Below are 21,720 nucleotides of genomic sequence, written 5' to 3' on the forward strand. Positions count from 1 at the left end.
ATAGGCTTATAAAGAATGCAGTCTGGTTTACAATGCGTCGTTCGTCAGGGTTCGCCGGGAACACTGAGGTGCATGTTGACATTGTGCATTTACCCTTGATATTGAATTTTTAGACTTGTACTATGGACGGTACAGTCAACCGTACATCTACCTACTCAAAATCATCACTAATTCGCCTCTATTACCGACGAATATTTGTTGTTCAATGTTGAAAATATTCTCCGTTTTTGCTCAACTAATATTTCGTACAGTATTTATAGCTCGAAATATAAATCTGCATTATGCAGTCACTTTTATGATACTATATATTGCACATGATTAAAACACCATGTCGTGCCTCAAAACAATACAAGGTAAGCAGGGATATTAAATAAATTGCAATGAAACCAATTTCCTCCCACTTGCACTGCACATGTCGTGTCGGTCACTATTCATAATAATAATATACTTAATTAATCGTATGTGATTAATCATTTATCTTTGGTGATATCATAAATGGCAGGTTATTTTATTATTCCGTTTTATTATGATGTCATAAATCATAACAATTATCCGGCGACAAGGTCAGTGCACGCGTGTCCACAAAAAGCTTTTAAAAAAGTCCGTATCAGCACGATCTAATCTAGTACATACCAACTTGTATTTGCTGTCACACTATTTTTAACGCGGTACTTAAAAAGTCGATATATTATTTAGTACTGCTGATATTAATGATATACAAAGCGCTATTGCTGTTATTTTGGAAATAATCACAGCCAGTAAAAGTTCCTCTGTTTATCACATAGGGCAACACGGGTCTTCCGTACCGGCAATACCCATGTTGCTCTATGGTTTTTCATTTCCATTTAACCTGGTGATATTACGAAATAATTAATTCATTACTAACATCTTAAAAAACCTCATTATCAACATTATAAAATCAATAGATCTATCAATATATCACGACATCGTACTTTATGAGGCAGACAGAACTATTAGCCGTTATCATCGTCACTTAGTGAGCTTATAAACTGAGATTCAGATATATCATCACGGTTTGGAGCATCAAATCAGGAAATTCGCAACTCCAAACCATCACGGTTTGGAGTTACGAATTTCCTTCTTGACTGAATTCTTCAATCTACACGGGATCAGAAGCAGCGGGACTATTCTATATTATTTTGTTTACCCCCAGACCAACATGGAAGCCAGGATATTTATTTTATTATTATATACATATAGGGACAAATATCAGAGGTATCAAACTATCGAGCCTTATACACGTATTATAGGATACTAACTCAACTTTATATGATCACGGAGACATTTATCTTCACACTGCTATGATAAGAAGCATTTGGTCTATTGCCGTATTTGGTCAGCAGTATATTCACAACCAAACCCGGCCGAGCTCATCCCTCGGGTCGGGTTCGGTGTGACAGGAGAGTAATATTGTGTTTGTTATCTACTAGAGGACGTAGTGAGCCCAGCGGCGACTACATTCTAATTAAGTTATTTAATCGAACTCGAATAACTTAGCAATTACAATTTGCTTTAGGGTATAAATTAATTATTTGAAGTCCAGTTTGAGTATAGTGAAACTCTGAATCAGAAAATATGAAATTAATTGCTTCAGTGGCAGCTTTTACTTTACTTTAGGAATTTAATGAATTGATACTTAAGAGTCCTTTTTTTACTATTGTATCGTCAGGTCCAACTATGATGTTTGGCTAAACATTCTTCTTATGCAAGCTTTTCACTAGAATTTTAGGGTGTCTGCCTCGATGTCATTGCCAGTAATTGGAACACGTCCCTATGCGGTCGCTCTACTAACAGTACCCCGAGAGTCACGTCTCCTTACGTAAGTTTGAGACAGCGCGGAACCGGTTAGATGAACTTTATCTAACATGAATTTGTACAAATGGACATTTTTTGAAGAATGAATCTATTCCAGAAGATGCTATCCAATTGAATCATAATGATTAATGTTATATTAGTTACATAGGTAGTCAGTTTATTAAAAGGTGTATAAAGCCGAAATCCTGAGCAAAAAGAACATTTAATGGACGGACACAGACAATATGTATGGATCAATGTAATATCATCGGGCCATGTAAAATGGAACAAATTACATTATTTTCCGGTGTGAGAATGTTTTTTTTGCTGACTACGTCCATCTTTCGCACAACTTTCAATAGGTACATAAGGCAAAGTATGAATACGTACTATAGGCTGATGTCTGTGCGTTACATGAGTTTTTGTTTGCTTAAAACGAATTGTAAAAAGCCTTTCTATTTGGTGTAGGTATTTAAATAAAAGGTGTTATAAGCAAACGCGGGAAAACCGCAAGTTAACTATAAGACTAATAAAGTAAGGAGAGCAATTTGTTATCCACCGCAAAATACCAACCTGTGGCAAAGGTTTACCCGAAATGTAGTCTGCGATATAGTAGGTATATATATGGTTACATAGTCGTATACTTAATACAATTAACAGGATAATTTCAATTTATTTCTACCTAATTATTAGTTTCGGAATTAAAAAGTAATTACTTAGATATTTCTAAGGAATTTCCGATCACCGCAACTCATCCCTATAGGTACCTAATGGACGGAGAGTAATTTGTTAAAAAAAAACCAAATGGTGTTATGTCTACTGCGCCGCCATATTAATGTTCTCACTCCGAAGTCACGATTCAGTCAGTTCAGGACACATAGGTCAAGTGTAAAGTAAACATACATAAATAACAATGGGTAGGTACCCTCCAGTTGCGCAACATGCGAAGGATGTCATCAGTCGAGGCTCATTACCAAGTGCTGACTATCATCTCCTAACTGGCGGCGTCAAGTGAGCTGACACCAGACATAAATCCATCCGTAATGGTTTGCCTCACTAGTGACACTAACGCTAAAGTATATAATGCACAGAAGGATACATTATTTACTTTACAATTAACACACACACACCGTTCTTCGTTCATACAAGAAATATGAAATAAATGTCACCGAATCCAAATCACTGAATCTCTCCGGAGAAATTATTAAAATAACTTCAAAAACCGCACAAAAATCGAAATTTTGTTTTGCGGCACAATGAACAGTAACAATGTAGCAATTTAATGTCCTCTATGTAGGTCACAGTTAAGACCGTGTTGGTTCTGTCCAATTCTTACTTTGCATTCGTGACATTTCAATTAAATATGCCAATCGATCTTAACAGTGTGATCTATCTATCAAACGATACGATCTAGGTAATCTAACACTAGTATTGTGTTGAAACATCACATTTATCGGTTTAAATTGGAAGAAGATTGAAGATGGCGATAAAAATAAAAAGAACATATTATTAGTGTATAGGTACTTTGAATAAATCAAACCAATTTCGATAAGGAGGCCAGTATAATAATGTACCTAGTTAATGTAGTTTGTATGATGATAAAAATAATTATAGTGAAAGCTGGCTACATACTCGATCTAGCTAGATTAACATGGAGAAATTACAGATATTTTAAACATCCTTATGGATATTCGTCGACGTCATGATGATATATTTATTACTTACTATATTTATCTAAAAATAAGTGTTACCTACTACTTTTAAAGTAAAAAAATACATTCTTAATCTTTTCAAAAACATATTATAAATAAATTTACCAGTTTTGAATGTTTTGTTTTTGCTACAGAACTTGATATGTGTTTAAAAGTAATTATATGTTAAAGAGCGTGAAGTTGGAGCTTTCATTATACTGTTGAGTTGAGAGAATGCAACGTGTCTACAGGCGACGCTGGCGCATATATTGTACAGTCGTCCGTCAGACTCACAAATAAACAGATTTATTTTAAACTTTACTGCATTGATTTAACAACAGATAAGTATCGTTTTGGTGCAGTCGAAAGTACAGATTTATTTACAAAGGTGTTGAATGGCAAAATGCAAAAATGCATTCCGAAATATAAATGCTTACAGCACCAAAATATTTATTGATGAGATCAATGCAAACAAAAATATTTTTACAAGTTAAATGAAACATCCGAGAAAGATCTTCTTCTTCATCTTTGAACTAAAAATTCCAGAAATTGATTATATTAATTTTTTCAATTATTTTCATATTACCCTATAAAAATTTCCGATTTTTCAGAAATTATTATATTATATATTTAGAAATTATGATGAAGTATAATAACCATTTAACAACTTATCTCGATTGTTAAAATTATCTTATACTGTGGACGGAGGCGGGAGTCGATTACCTTATAATGCGATAAGCAAACCTATAGATTTTAAGTCAAGAGTAAGGCAGCCCACTCGTGTCTCAAAACTGGAACGACCTGATAGACAACTTCAGTTATTTGTTCCCACAATGAAAGTCCTTTATTCCGAAGTTACGAAGTACAACATTCAATTAGTATAGGCGCTAACCAAATGTTAAATCTTACGTGAATCGGTGCTAATTATGTAAACGGATACAGGTTTCATTTTAAAACAGCGCAGTGATTTTAGAACGATAAATTTATCAAAGCTGGTGGAATAATTTTCCTATTGTAGTTTTTAGAATTATACCATGTAAATGCGTTCTTATTGGTCTTTAAAAATAAATCTAAAAAACGAATAAATAAATTCACTGTTTTAACAATCACTAAAAAGTTTAGAGTAGTCAGAGGATCAAGAGTTCTCTATACTCACTAGGCTGATGATAATTACTTCATTCCCTTACTTAATTCCCTTTATCTTGTAACATACAACTAAATCGTTGGAATAACTGTAACGAAATGAGTATAAAGTAGCTCCATCATGGAACTGTTGTTGGTACTAATGATAATGAAGGTTACGTATTACATACACCGTACCGTAAGATATACATACATATACTAACTACTCTAGGAAAGGTCAGTTGAATGTCTTTTGATATGACTAAGCTGGTGCAATATATTATGTACGCCATTAATACCGACCTTTTAGCAAGGGATAATTACATAACAAGATCAAGGGATAATCCAGTTGCAGACTTATTAGGAATCGAAAACTCCTCTTTAATTATTATGTATGTATATAGCAACGCCCTGAGATTTTCATTCGGTTGGATTTTTTGATATATTTGGACAAGTGTCCTCCTACGTACAAACTTTAACATAGAATGACCATGTTATGGATATTTTTACATAGATATTCCGGTAATCCATTATGTATATTCTGGGGGTTACGTAACGAGAGGTGCTAATTAATTATAAACAGCACTTCAACTCCAGGAATCTTGAAGTCTGGGTTATATCTGCAAACGCCGGCGTTTATTTAAGCCAAATTTGTGAGAACTGTAACGTATTTTATCTAAGTTAATTTTTTTTATTTTTATGAACTCTTTTCATTACATTAACTTATTTTCATTTTAACATTAAAGTTACTGCATCTCTAGCTAAGTAATACAAATTACATCTCTTTAATATTCAATGTTTGACCATGTTATTCTTTTATCTATGGTTTGACCAATGCCAAAGTAGCTAACTATGATTGTTTGCGTGTAGAGTAGGCGTGTTTGACAATCTCGGTTGTCCAAATAAATGACCAATATAATTTCTGAGGAACTATGTATTTTAAATGACAAATACGAAGAATAGTGACTATATTTAAAATTGTTGTATGTAATATAGATGTTTCATGTCTACCTATTATATTTCGGAATATTTAAGCTAACATAATTTAGTAACATTCTCAATATGTTAAAAATAAAATTTACCTTTCCAATACGCAATTTCTTTAACATACAATACATCTATGCAACAAAAGCCGAAAACTCTCCAGCTAGTCATTGTCGTAAATAGGTAACTATAGAAAAGTTGTCCAGACCATAAACTTCGTGGTGGGTAGCGAATATTGAAATAGGAAACCGACGTTGCGTAACAACTAACACAGTTTGCATATAGTAGGAAATTCAATACAGTAGGAGAGGCCGTAAGTGTTGACTGCCTACCGCAGTCGTGCGAGGTCCGTCCAACTCAGGCCACTTTGGCGCCACCCCAGCTCATTTACATAGCAAACATCATCTGTGGCCTGTATACGCGAAAGTTATTACGTATTAGAATTTACCAATGTCTTATGTTTTTACCCCATATGTGCGCGCTTGCAAAACGTCTAATCTTGGTGAACTTTTTACTAAGTAGATAATAAACAGCGCAAAATCTATCAAATTCAAGCTACGCCTAAATATGGTAAAAAGAAATAGAGATGCGTTTACCTGCTTCGGGATATGCTGTAACTGCAACGAGTCAGAAAAATATTGCAACGCGTTTTGGACTGCAGCCAGATCACGCATATAGGTATCCGTAAAGTGGGCCGTCAGACACTTTCGAAAGAATTCACTTAACAATTCTCATAAAAAACACATACTTAATCCACTTCAGTAAAAATAATGTTAAACAACAGTTGCAACTACAGTTCTCGCTTAATTAAACTTTGTTATAACTATTAAACTAAAATGGACAATAACTAATACATCAGGTTTATTTAGTTTAAGTATTGTATAGAACGTGTTTATTAAAACTCACTCCTATTAAAACTAATAATAAATCAATAATGGAAACACAATTTATACAGCCCATTCATGTTTATTTTAAATATCGTATTCAATAATTTGCCAGCTTGCAAAATAATAAACCACATTTACCTTGCATTGAATTAGTTACCAAGAATTTGTAATTAATAATATGTTGACTAAATATTACTATTTTTAATAAGTTGAACATGAGTCATGCGCGCAAGCAAGGCATGGCACGGGCTATTCGTCTATTTTCTATGGACCGCCATTGAACTGATGACCCCGAGTGTTGTTAACAACATAACAACTGATTACAAACTAGCCTGCCCGCCCACATACAAAAGCACTTTCATACATCTCTAGCCCTTTATGACTACGATGTTTAAATAAGCAACGAAAATGCAAACATTATTCTACATCTATCTTATGTCGTTTCAAAAACATTGTACTTTGTAAATAAATACCGTCTATGTGACAAATTTGTGGAAAGTAGTTAGATTATTGAGTTTGTTAATTAAGGACAAGAAACAAACTGACCTCAAAGAAAACTGAGATGCAGGCGTTGCATTCTTTACAAGTTGTCGGCTCTTTTTCTCAAATATTTCTGCCTCTTTTGCCGTAAGACCTTAATTAAAAACTTTTATGGCTAATTTCTTCTTTTTCTGATCCATGCATAAGGGAGACCAGTACACCTACAAATAATATCCGCACTTTTTTACTGTGGGTATTATTAATTGTAATTACCTATTTTTATAAATTATAAAAATTGACATTATTATTAAAGACCTGTGAGAAATTAAAACTATGAACATAATTTATTAGCGCCGGAAGCATTTACGTTGTATTTGTCCCTATATATTTGAATTGAAAGCAATTGAGCACTCAAAATCTCGAATACGACAGCTGTCTCTGGCATCAACATCTGTTTTAAATGCAAATATCTATGGCTAATCATCGCATCTAATATTTTGGCATTGTACCTGGCGGCGCTGGGCATCGATCAGTGTCACTTTTTCACTCAAAGCCTACAAGCGCGACTACAGACAGTCACCCATTCCTACCAGCTTTCACAACCATTATCCAAGCGAAGCGATAGCGGTTCCCTGACATGGATAAGGCTCTATCGATTCTTGGATCAGACCATTACATCGATTTATGAGACGAGATCTAAAGTTAGCGACACGCAGTAAATCGTGTCGCCAATTTCGCTGGTATCGGAATTCCGACACTCAATACGAACTTCTCTTAAATACGTACCACTGGGTTAGTGTGCATCTGTAATCGATATGTGACGTGGCCTCGCGACGTGATGCGGTTTTGACCATAATGTTGATAAGGCTTACTATACTACAATATCGCTATACTCGTATAACTAAGTGAATAGTCACGAAACTTTGTAGCACGACGACCATTTATTAGTTCACATAAGTGTTTTTATCAATGTACAACTTAATTTATTTAACTCTTAATAATCGATCCAACTACTAGATATTTTTCAAGAACATAGGAATATTAAATAGTGTTCTAAAAATATTTATGACAATATTATGAGTCACGACTCGCGGCACAGAAAATTTACCTAGTAAGGTAAATTTTCTGTGTCGCCAAAAGAGAAGCTCCCAGCAGCACCAAGCTAGGATCGGAAATGGTTCATAGTTTTAATTGAAATTGTACATTTAAACAGTTTTAATTAAAATTGGCCCTTTTTAATTTAATAATAATTAATTATAACTTTTTTATACAAATTTAATTAAGAGAAGTTGTTTCGTATGTAGGTACTTTTTCTTGGACGGATGTTTAGTTTTAAGTAATCAATAATACATGAATATTTTTTTGGTAATAAATACATAACATACATATTAAAAGGCAACTATATGCTAAGTCGAAGATTAAGATGAAAATAAATGATTTACCATTTTCAATATCTGCAATTAACGACGGTATAAGATGCTCTTTTTATACATATTTCGATTTATTGACGTATCAATAGCTTCACCGATGACATAGCTGTACATATTGTAATTATAGCTATTTGTCGGCGAAAGCCGACCGTCGCCACCGCACCGTTAATCTTATGCGCTCGCGCCTCGGCGCGCGGCGTTTCAAGGTTAACTTTCGCGGATAGAGATGCATTCGCTGCACCGGCTTAACTTTATAACTTAAAAATTCTACATAATAAAGCTTTTATAATATTGATATAACTACTAGCGAATTAACATATCTTATTAGGAACATAAAAAGACATACATAGTTTGTTTTCTTTTCAAGGCTCTTAACTCAAAAACTGAAATTGCATATATGATAAAAAGAATGCACTAGGAAAAACCGGTGAATCACGAAGCAAGAACGTATTTAGAAACGATTATATAGAACCGTTTCATGAAATGAAATCATTCGCGGCATTAATCATTGGCGCACTTGAGCCTGAAATATTCCCGTGCTCCTGACATGCCGACGTGGGCGAAATTAGGTCATTTGATATGAGTTTCATACCACACTCACTTACCTACGCGAATCTACGAGTAGATTGTAATCTTAATTGGAATTGCTTTCAAATAAACGTTTTTATCTCAGCTATGCCAAAAAAAAATCTTCGAAACAAAAGATTATTATTACTAATTGTAATTATTTACTAATTTAGGTACACAAACTTTTTGCTTAAAATTTTTTCATACTTTTTTTATTATTCTTAATTTAGTACAGCGTATTTTTGATTCCCCTAACATTTTACCGCCGTTCATTTACTTCCCAAATTAGTAAGTAAGTAGTCCAAATAATTTGTTACTTCTAATATTTATAATTATTTAATAATGTTTCTCACTAAACAATTAAGTACAAAAATATAACGCCCCTCCTCTCCCCTCGGCCCCACCGCACCGTGTTCAGCGCCACGGCCGCGCTGTGGTCGCGGAGGACAAACCCCCGCGACCCCACCTCTGGTCCCCTCTAGTTTCCACATCCAAAGGCTGGTGGCGGGTCACCAGCCAATGGCAGTACTACCGAGGGAACCGTTCACCAGGCCCAGAGCACCCACCAAAGTCTCTGGGCCTTGGGTTCCTCTTGGTTCACCGGGGTGGCTGGTTGTGTCAGACCAGCCCCCCCGGTTACTAAACCCCACCATCGCGACAAGATGGGAACCAGTCGGGGGGCCTATGTGCATATCCTAACCTAACCTAACCATCTTAGCTTTTGTTGGCATAGTTGAAACTCCGCTCGCTTCGCTCGCTCTGCTTTGTGTGGTCGCAAGACTGCCCTTGTTATCTGTATGTTTTTTATTGACTTTTTATAAGAATTTTATAAGAATATGAAATTACAGTTTGTTTCTTCGACAACTTGAAAGATTTCTAGTTTATGTTTACCGAATTTTTCATTTCTTTCAATAAGACCAAATTGTTGCATGTTACTTTGTACTGTCTGATGAAATCGTACAAGGAAACATTTGTGAAATATTACGCCTCTCCAGCTACCGTGCTCTTGAAGCGTGAGCGCGTGACCAAACTACATATTTCTGGATTTGAATATCTGTGGTGGCCCAAATGAATAGGCGGCTGAAGGAAATATTTCATTCCATTGAGAAATGAATGATTTTTCGAAGCGACTTATATTGATAAATTACTAATCGGGTATATATTACTGTTACTTCACCTATAAGTAGTTCAACAAACCAATATTATCGCTCTGGAAGCAGTGGTAAAGCTTACTTTGCCACTTTACTTTGGTGCATTTTAAAAATAATAAAATATCCCAATCGACCCGTAGTCCAACTTACAGGTTTATGAAATTTCATACAATAAGCGTACTTAACTATAAAATTATGATATATTAAATTTTTCCTATTTTCTAATGTATTATAGTTTTATGCAATTTTATTTAATGAAAATACCCATTCAATAATAATAATCATCGCCTGGTATTCTTGGAAAGATATTAAATAAATTTAAAAGGCGGTAATAACAGTGTTCAATTTTCTCATTTCCATACCGCCGGCGTTGAGTGAGGCGCGGGCGCTTCAGCGTGCTAAAACTACCTTATATTATAACATTATGCAGGAAATGAACAAATCAAATTCCGCCACGATCACGAAATATGAAAACATAAATGAGTTTTATTATGTACATAGATCCTGGGAAATATTTTATACACAATAACTTTGAGACGCAACACGTTGCTTGTATGTTTCAGGCCATTAGAAATCTAAACACTCGTATTTCGGTTTCTTGGATTAGCATGTTCAAGTTATAAAATCGAGAAAATGTAGTCTTATATCAAGACCAGATCAGGTTGTGTTTTTTTAAACTTTCGCGCTTTGAACACAACTACATATTATATTAACAACAACATTAAATAAAAAAGGTTCGTGCCGTCGTTGATAATTTATGTAGTTAACAGATCAGGTTATTTTTAATGTCAATATTTTTACAGCTAAATGTAACATTTATTAGGCATTACTACTCTGCGTAACTTTAATTATTTAGTTGTAGTCTCGTAGAAACTGCGTCACCCTACTTCTGAATGACCGACATGATTCATTGCTAAATATTTTTAGTGGTCGCGGTATTCGTTTCATTTACTACGATACTATGAATTACAAATTCTACACCATATATTTAGAATTAAAATGAGTAAACAGGCCGCTGAAAAAAACGTTTTATTTATTTATACCGCAATGAATAACTTGTTGTAACGAGAACCCGACGACGTTAAACTTCAGTTTATTTGTCACTGTACATACAAAGCATGAATTAAAATAACTTATTTACATCTTATACCATATCTTTACTTTTCATTCCTCATATGGACGTAACAAGTAGCTTGACCTGAAACAATCCATTGGAACAAAAATAAAATTGTGGCCTATCGCAACTTCAGATCCCAATATCTGTCAGGGTATCGTCGACTTTTTTTGCATGCATTATTCATGTGTTCTGGGCTCACATGTTTTTTCATTGTCTACTCGTCTGCAATTATGAAATTTATGCGTAAAGCCTTTAGGCAGATCAATGCGTTATTATAAGGGCGGGTGCTGAGTCACCGGTGCCACGGAATAATCGAGGCTGGCCACTTGTTCGACTCTGATGCTGATTTATCGATATCCTATCAAAGCTGATCGATGTGTCTGCGATTATAATCGTGCATGTGACAGGTGTGAAACTCAAGCCCTATGGAGCCACGTCAACTTATAATGGAGAACAAGTCACAGTAAAGTTTAAAATTAAAATACAATAAAGCCGTTTGTCATTGATATGGCAAAGCACAGAACTACACAGAGTAAAATAGGCTTTATTATGGTTAGTCATCGGTTTTTTTAACATAATATTTAAAATTTATTGAGCTGGCAAAATAAAAACTTTCTATTTTGTGCCTTGCTTATGACAATTAATTACTACATTAATACATTTTCTACAACGCTGTCTGCAGTACACATACCTATACAAAGAAGTCACTTTTTATACAAATAAATATAATACATATACTATAATCATTGCTACAATGAACAAATTCATATTTTAATTGAACTGCTGTTCCTAACCATTTGCCGTATGGACACCATCAATAACCGTGTCGTAATTATGATGCACACTGGGATTGTATCTGCAGAGTTGCAGTGCAATCGATCACTCAGATAAAATGGCTTCTGAGCTTATTCCTAGCGACTGCCCTTCCATTCATGTCCGTGAGAAATCGGTCTCTTTATAGAAACCTAATGTCGTGTTATTCATCACGTATTCACAAAATGTTCATTCTACTGACTTTATTTAGCTCTCCCTTTCTGTGCAAAGGAATTCATATACGCCGTTTCAATGGTAATATTATATAAATCTGTGGTAATACCAAACCATTCCCAGACTCTGAAGTTTATATTTGCCACACTTTTCGCAAAAGATTCGATATGAGCTTGAATTAAATTCTGTGTGGGGTAAATTGGGATTTTAAGATACTCAAAATAGTCGTATAGCCTTTAACTTATCTTAAATTATTCGGAGACAAGAACAATACCTACATCCAATGGTTTATCGAGAGAAGTTACTATGTATTCATAAATTTTATTGCGAATTTCTCGAAGCTGTATTGCATAGTTGAATGTGTTATTGTTTCGCGTTACCAAAACGCTCGTAAAGCGGGGAGTTTCGTGTCGCTGGTCTTCGATCGTAAATCATGCATTTAACAAACCACCGCTGTCAGGCCAATAAACCATTATTGGCCATACGATTGTTTGGCCAACTATAACGTGTCGTCATATCGATTACAAGCCCAAACAAATGACTGTCGTACGGTCTGTTGGTGTACTGATATCATAGTAACTTTTAGACTCCTCTAAGGAATCTGTTTGAAATAACTTTATTGCTCTCAACAAAGCACAAAAACAAGTTTGTTTTGCTGTCGTTTCGCCGATCGAGTCAGAAATTGAAAAGAATTTAGTTAATATGTTACATATATGTAGTTCAATGCAAGTGATGTTTGTCTATAAGAGATTGTGCAATTAGCTTTAGATTGGTGAATGTTGAAATGTGTAAAGGTATGGTTGTAACAATTGTTGACAAACTTAATAAATAAATAAAAATAAATAAAATAAAAATATTTCAAAAAAAATTGCTATTCTATTATTTAAATATAAACTCTGTTCTTACTTTATGTCTCTAAATGTACCTGTTACATTAAACTGGTAATGGAGCTGTCACTTTTAAGTTTGCAAAATATTAACCTAGTTCGTCTCTCAATTAGTGTTCAATTCCCTCGTGTGCCATGATGTCAGTAAATGAGGGATCACGGAGGTAGAGGTTGTTAACGAGTGCCACAAAAAGTGTCAGGCGAGAGACTTCGACAAATTATCACGCTGGCTCGGATTCAATTAGAGGTGACGAGGCCCTACCTCGAGAGCGGGGTCGAACTTACGTAATTGCATTATTTATAAAATTTACAAACTTGCAGTATGTAATGAGCAGACTGTGATTAATTATATTTTACTTGCAAAATGAGGTTTTAAAACAGTTCGTATCAAGCAATAAAGCGTTGTTTAAGCTTAAAAAGTTTATACATATATTCATGGTTACAATTGCTTTGAATAACATTTGTTAGCGTGAATATATAAACCTTTTTTAAACTTGGTATTACGACTACCATAAACGACTACGTACCAAGTATTTTTATCGTAGGAACAAAATCGTAGCAAATTTCTACGATTAAAATTAAAGAATAAGAAGTCGTAGCTCGTACCAGTTACATATACAAGAAAGCGCTAGCGACTAAATATTATTTTATATAAATATAATTATGATTTTAATAATTGGATTTTGTATAAATGTGAATATAAATATACATATTTTATAAATTCAAAGTTTGTATATTACTATAAATGTGCATACCTTCACTGATTCAGCTATAAACAAGAATTAAGATATTATTTATTTACTAAATAAAGTATTTATATAATTATCGGTGACATAGGTCATCAATTTAACAAAAATCGACAAGCGTATCGTAAATTAATATCTACAAATGCTCAACGGTGCACGATTCGCAACTGTAGCGCTTCCTTCACAACCAAATATCTTATTAATTGAAATGGACACTTTTACAACGGCTCATGCTGAAGACAGAAATATACATTATGTGACCACACACACAAATTACGTTGACGTTTTGTGCATTGATACCCGTTTATATTTCAATTAAATTTGTTTGAATTTTTATAAAATCATATCCATCATGTCTTCTACATTTAGTCTGACATGCTGTAAATGGTGCTAATATTATAAAAAATAAATATTTGTTTTGCTAAATTCTAAACACCACTTAAGAGATAGTGAGGTAACGAAGTGAATCAAATAAATTCCTATTAAATAGTTTCTAAAATTAAAACCTATTACTTCCAAATGTGTCGACATAAACCAGCGAGTTTATGAGAACTCGCGTCTCTAAAACGAAGTTTGTGTTATGAAAGAACGCTCAAAACAATATCGGAACGTTGGCATAAGACCAGGTGGATAAATGAATAAAACATTTGACCTTCGTATTGTATTAATGTGTAACTTTTGCGAAGAAAAGTGAATGCGTCTGTTCTGAAGTGACGCGACCTCACCTGTACTTGAAAAGCTATTCCAAGACGAATTACCCTTTGTTCCCAGGCCACCTCGTGAGACCGAACATCAATGGTTCGGCTTTATATTACATCTTAAAACATCGCAAATACGACAACAATGCAGTTCACGCCTTTTTAACGACTTTGGTAATAAGAAATTGTGGTAAATCAGGCCTTTTTATTCTTATTTATCGGGTGCATATATACAGTATCCTCGTTATATTCCGGTTAGCAACTTGCGTCTCGCGTACGCATAGTTTCACCAATTTGCGACGGTTTAGTGTACGATGGATTTCAACATGCGTTTGTTTAGTTGCGTGCTAAACAGACGCGCGGCTGTTTTCGACACGGGTGCAGTTAGTGGCCCTTCACGTGGAGATGTCGCAGAGCTTGAAACGACACACTTCACACGATTTCCACTGCATTCTTCACTAAACAAGATGCCACTTTGTTGACGCTAAATTGTGAAGGTATTGTCAGCGACTGCCCACTAAAAACGTGATATGATACAGTAAACATTTTACTCACTTTACAAACAAATAAGATATAATTTTACTAATATACTTACATTCACTTATTAAAATGGCATATTTCGCACTAACTAAAAATATATTTGTTATGTTAGTATTTATTTATTTAGGTACAATAAATTGTAATGCACTTTTTTATATAAATATGTTATAACTTTACTTCTAAAATATTGGGGTGACATGACAGAGTCTAGACCGGCGTCGCCAACTCAGACTTAGCCTCAGATATCCACACTTTCTCCTACGTAACAGGTAGCACGACCTTTCATAACTAATGAGAAAGGAAACCATCGAGGCTCTCTATGGAGTTGTCTCCAATTAACAGCGAGGTAGAGTTTAATGATTCTATCCTGCGCAGTGAAAACTTTCTATGTATTTCATTTATTAAGTGAAAATATAATATATATTTATCATTAAGCTAACTTAAGCCAACTACTTGTGTCATTACATCATCCAAATTTTTACTACTGCTTAGCATCATAAAATGTTTCGGCAATCTTATTCCAGTATACAATAAATTGGCGGGACATTTTCACAAAATAACAACATTACAAAATAAAAATCTTCTAGATGTATTTTCGTTGCAATTCATAGCATATAATACATTATATACATTGCAGGCACAGACCATTATTGCAGGCAACTAACAAAATAAACATGTGTGAATCTAAGGTAAATTCTTGATGATGAACATTAAATTTTAAAAAACTATTTAGGTACACTGCAGTTGATGAAACTTTTCCACTTACAAGCACTATACTTTTAGGTTTTATAATAGAGGAGAAAAGATGCAATATTTTTGCACATTTCCTACTTCTCCATACTATCATAAAGAAATGTAATTCTGTATCATCTCTATTTTGTGTTCTGGTCGACAATAGACTCGTCCTCGACCTATTTATGCATTGTCAACACCAATTCAAATATTAGGTCATTGAGGTTACTTTTACAATTTAAATACTGATGAGGAATAAAAAATGTTATCTAAAGTTACATTTCCATAACTTAGATGGGACGGGACATAGTTTTTTTAGCCGTACGTTAAAAAATAAAAAAAATATGTATGTATCCCTATTCCCAACTAATATTATAAATGTGAAAGTCAGTTTGTATGTTTATTTATTTTCTTCACGCGTTTTCTACTTAACCTATTTCTCATATATTATAGTTAATAATACGTAGAAGAACATAGACTTTTCATTTCGAGAAAAAATACACTTCCCGTGGGAAATTCGCGGTTGGAGCCCGAGGTTATAAGCTAGCCTGTAATCATTCTGCATGGGTTAGCCCTATTCAAATAATACACTATTTTAAATAATTATAGTTACCTACATTTAGTCACCTACCCAGTTGTAAACTGAATGAGTATATTTATCAGTGGGTGACTCATATAACTAAACTTTTTGCAAATGATTGAGCGCTCACGACAACGACGACGCCGACTTACGGATGGTGATTGTTAATATTCGCAGAACTATTAAACTTTTCGCTTTATGAGTCAGGAGTAACAATATTTATTCGGATGAAATAGCATGCCTCGATAGCCATCACTATAGTATACAGGTATATTGAATGTAGAACAGGAAAAATAGAAACAATATTCCTTTCGGCAAATTATATGGGAAACGCTTCTATAATCCTAGTCTTGAGATCGAAGCAATTTTGCTCTCTTCCGTGTCACATTTTTTCCGTCAATAAATTGATGGTCATTTTTTCTTGTTTTTGCTACAATGTGGTTTAAAAATCGCGATTTTACCTATCGATATCTGTGTAGCTACCCAGTTTTATATGCCTTCATCATCATGTCATGGAATATTTGCATTTTTCAAATGTTCTACAGGCTAAACATAATAAATTTCGTAACGTATCTAACTTTATTGTCTTTGGATATTTGGAAAGATAAATTAAATAAATATGTACAATAGGTCATTGTAAAGTTTTATTAGCGCTCACAATACAACTGGTAACTTAAGGCCAAAGTTATACCTAAGTATATGTAATATGGATTTTTAGCCAAATATATTGTTCAATTTATGTAGTACGTCACAATTCATAATATCACAAACATTTTTGTGCGTAATACATGTGATGTAAACAGAGACGAGATACATTATTTTGACGGCGCTTTGACTGGACATGTCAGATAGCATGAGGAATGTGTGCCAACTTGTCTAAATATATGCGCAAACGTCGCTAAACGTGTGATATTCCGCGTAATTTATAGTTGCAGCAGAAGACTATCAATTATTCCGAGCTAATGATACGAATCATTAGAGAAGCTAGATCATAGACAGACGCCGCTGATGCGTTGGTAGCTATAGCTGGACATGAAGTCATTTGTTTGTTATGCTCTAGGATTTATGTAAGGTTGAGTTATGCATCTAAATAATTATGCATAAATTTAGAATTTCTTCCAAAAAAAATATATAAACATATTATACATCTACCGCTTTTGTTCGATATATGAACAAAAATTGCAGTTACTATACTTATGTCACAAATTACGCCTAATATAACGTGCAAATATTGTGGCGCCTAAATCCAGTACCCAGGTAGGGTACTGTTTATAGGGTACTGGTATTCCTACCATACCTAGAAGTGTGTTTCGCATCAATCAAGTTATCTCCAGATGACAACCCTAGTTGCATCGAGATTAATAGTTTGATAATGCACTTCAATTTACAGCATCATTGAGTGCATCGCTGGACTAAACATTACCCTACATTTGATGCCACGTCGTAACAATATTAATGAATTTTACAGACCATAGGCAAGCAATAGAGTCATTGAGATACTAGTACTACTCTTCTGGACTAGGCATACCGATCGTTCCGGAGAGCATTTTATAAAAATGAATGGTACCTACATCGAAAAAATATAAACTTAAATCAGTTCGCAGATAATTAAACCGATTGAAATTCAACAATATGTGCATTTTTTCAGACTATCTATAGAAATATTGTGAAGTATTTTACTCGATTATTAATGTTATCAGCTTAAAATTACAAAGCGATTATGATGACAAGAGCCTTTATCTCGTATCACGTATGCACTAGCAAGGAGTGCGAGCGTGAGGTGACACACTGCCGCTGCATACTTCTCTTATCGCGATTAGAGCGCTGCAAGGTCGATGTGGAAGTAGGTAAAGTACACAGTACTTTATGTCAAAATATTGTTTTCATCATAAATTATTCTCACAACATTGTGAACGAAGAACTTCCTATATTATATATACATGTTTGCATGCACTTACAAGAAAAATACCTTTGGAAGAAAGCAAGAAGGAATACTTAGTAAATAATTAATATGATAATATACACCCGACCTGAATGGACAACTCGATATAAAACAGAAGCATATTGGTATCAAGTAATTGGTAAGATTACGATTCATCGTAAAACAGCATGCTTTGATTAGATGGTAACACAAATGTATAATCGATACACAAATGTAATTTGTACAAGTATAATATTGAACTTGTATTGTTTGCACTTAACATATATACTACTGGACCATATCTCTCATTACACTATAGATTTATCTCTACTTTCACATGGCAAATCCTATGCTGACTAAGCTGTGTTGTGAGAACGCGATACCTTTCAATGGCATTATTATATAAAATTGAACTGTAAGCAAGTTTACACCGCAAAATACATAGTCCAATATAGTTATATTATAATAAATAGTGTACATACATACAATAATGGTAAATTTAAGTGAGGGTTTCAACAGATTGCCCTTTCTGGCATGCAATATTTTTAAATAATAAAATTATCAACATATTATCCAAATTACATTTACATAACTATAAGTATGTTTTTTTTAAATCTAAGAGTTTTTCAACCGAACTGGTTCTGAATGAAATTAAGAACAAAGATGGTTAAGAGATTGAGTGTATATAAACCTATAAATAAATAAATGGAATATAATAAAGATTGAAATGTATGATAGATTTTCCTTTCACCAATTAGCAACAAGTTTACTTAGTTAATTCCAGACGAATGCGCGGACAAAAGCTAGTGATGAATATTTCATGATTTACATATGGAATTAATATTACCGAGTATTGAGTTACCCAATTACTGTTTTAAATTGAAGTGATTGTTATTAAGCCTTTAAAAGAGTTGCAACTCATAATCTTGATCTGACAGTTGGCTTAATTGAAGAATTGCAGTTGTCTGTTTTTGGATAACAGCCAAAACTGTATTTTTTTCTCTTTATTTTTGTATAATCAGTGTTACAGGTGAATTAACTTTTAAAATTATAAGTTTATTTATGGACCTGCAAATCTATGAAAAGCTGCAAAACCGTATTACTTATCTATTGTTGTGAATTCTATATTGTGTGACATTAAAAATGTACGATTTATTTATTTTTAAAGAAAATACTTTCATAAAGTAATTACTGTCATTTAATTAGATATTAAGGTATTAGATTTAGAGAAAATATTATACCTTTTACTTAAATATTTTCTTTCATTGCTTCAATTTGATGTCATCATAAAACAGCTTCATGAAATAGCTATATCTCAATTTCACATAATAGGTATATTAAAGTAACATTATAATTATAGCCATTATAATTCAAACTAAATTGACTAGAATGTAATAGTACCTATCCAAACTCTTTCGTCAATATATTACTTTTCCCCTTGGCATACAATACACCAAAATAATCGATATAGTTATGCAATTTCAGTAAGTGACAAAAGGTAGGACATTGAGAGTATATATTTAATGAACAAAACGAATTAATCTGAGACGGCAACGCGAGGTAAAATATTAACTCGAATGTGTGTAGGTAAGTATGTAAACTGTACAGTAGGTAAATTAAAACTTTCAACCTTGGCCGAGTAGTCAACCTGGACCATGTTGTTCAACAGATTTAGCAGTTGTTTACATTTTAACATGATTTCATTGAAGACTGCACGAAGCTAATAGCTCCAATTTCCAAGTATTTTGTTTTTGTTGTTCAAATAATTGGATGTTTACTGAAAAGCCCAGTGGAGAAGCCCAATCGAGGACTTCTGTTTTAACTTTCGCCCGTCCTCAATTGATAGCAATTTAGAAATTAATTCGTTATGGAAGTTGGCGAAAATATATTTATGTTCGTCGTTTTGAACATAGTACATATAAATCTTTATGTAGGTAACATTACCTACATATTTTTTTTGTTTTTATATGATAATTTGATAGTTAATATACATATATTATCTATGTTAGTATCTATTAGGTACTGTAGGTTATCTGTATTACTCTATCGCTAAAATCGATTACGTCATGTCTTGACACGATGTACAGTATGCACATGGCATAAACCATTGAAAACATCCAGCCATTGGTCGATCTCGATGCAGACGCGACGAAGCAACTGAACGTAATTGAGTCTAGATTTTCTATTGACAATGAATTTACGATCGTCTCGCCCTTCGTATATAGTCAACTACTGTACAATATCTTCACAGTTATCGTGTATCGTTAAAATAAACTGAATATAAGTTACCAAGTGAATACAATATCATAATTGAGAGAAATGTCCAGTCATATAATCCGAGAGCCAGATGCATGCGTTGCGGTGTGCATGCGCTTTCGGGCACATTATCAGCAGTGTGGCGCCTTTCTCGAAATCTTTACCGGTCACGTTTATTTCGGGAATAACAACTGTGACGAACGAACGTATGAACACACATCAAAACTTTTTATCGATACGATAGGTAGGTAGGATACCTGTATAAAATAGAATAAGTAATATATATAGTACCTAATTTTTTGTTAACAAGTAGATATATTATATATTCTTACCGTCACAGAAAAATTATCTTTGGGCAAAATATTTGGCTCAAGCGTGTTATTCCAAGCGCCACCCATATATTATGACATGGGTCGAATGAGATAGATGAGTAAAACTTGAGAAATTGTACTTGGGCGGAAAAGGTAATTTTGAATACCTGAATATAATTAATACATGTGTGCTGTGTGCCTGAATATAATTAATACATGCATGTATATATTTAATACATGTGTGCTCTACTACCACTTTATTTGATCGTGAAGTATGGATAGACTTTTGAGATAATCAATCCAATACATGAATATAATAAAACAATATAAAAAAATCTGTACATTGAATATAACATAAAAACAAAATTAGGCGACAGAGTCATAGATTTGAAAAAAAAACCGTCTGTCTGTCTATTGGACGAATTCGAATGAAACTTTTTGTTATATAACTATTAAGCCTGGGCAACATATAGGGTATAAATGATTTTGAAAACTGGAACACCTGATGTAGATGGAGTACAATGGTGGTCCAGCTAAACTATAGGAAATATAGAAATGACGCCTTAACAAAAGTTGTTCAGCCTGATGAACATTTTCTGTTGAGGTATAAAAATCGAAGATCTGGAATACCTGATCTAGACCCTTGATGGAGCTAAACTATAGGAAATATAGAAATGACGACTTAACAAAAATTATTCAGACTAATGAGCATTTGCTCATTAGTCTGAACAATTTTTGTTAAGTCGTTTTAAGGTATAAAAATCGAAAATCTGAAACAATTGATGCAAACCTGAGATGGTCCAGCTAAACTATAGGAAA

At 33.7% G+C, this 21,720-nt stretch overlaps 2 protein-coding genes across 4 annotated transcripts in view; one reads left to right on the plus strand and one right to left on the minus strand.

Moving 5' to 3' along the window:
• Syn (Synapsin) overlaps positions 1-21,720 on the plus strand; it is a 57,159-nt gene that overhangs the window by 15,764 nt on the left and 19,675 nt on the right. The window lies entirely within an intron of this gene.
• Timp (Tissue inhibitor of metalloproteases) overlaps positions 1-21,720 on the minus strand; it is a 38,238-nt gene that overhangs the window by 9,333 nt on the left and 7,185 nt on the right. Inside the window, exon 1 of one of the 3 annotated variants that reach the window (XM_053747093.2) lies at positions 6,209-6,430. The exons of the other annotated variants lie outside the window; for them this stretch is intronic. Coding sequence (XP_053603068.1) covers positions 6,209-6,286 — 78 coding nt within the window. The 5' untranslated portion in view covers positions 6,287-6,430. Of the gene's footprint in view, positions 1-6,208; positions 6,431-21,720 lie in introns of those variants that run through there. 3 annotated transcript variants of the gene reach the window in all.

This window comes from Plodia interpunctella, chromosome 6 (genome assembly GCF_027563975.2).
Source record: "Plodia interpunctella isolate USDA-ARS_2022_Savannah chromosome 6, ilPloInte3.2, whole genome shotgun sequence".
Classification (NCBI taxonomy): domain Eukaryota; kingdom Metazoa; phylum Arthropoda; class Insecta; order Lepidoptera; family Pyralidae; genus Plodia; species Plodia interpunctella.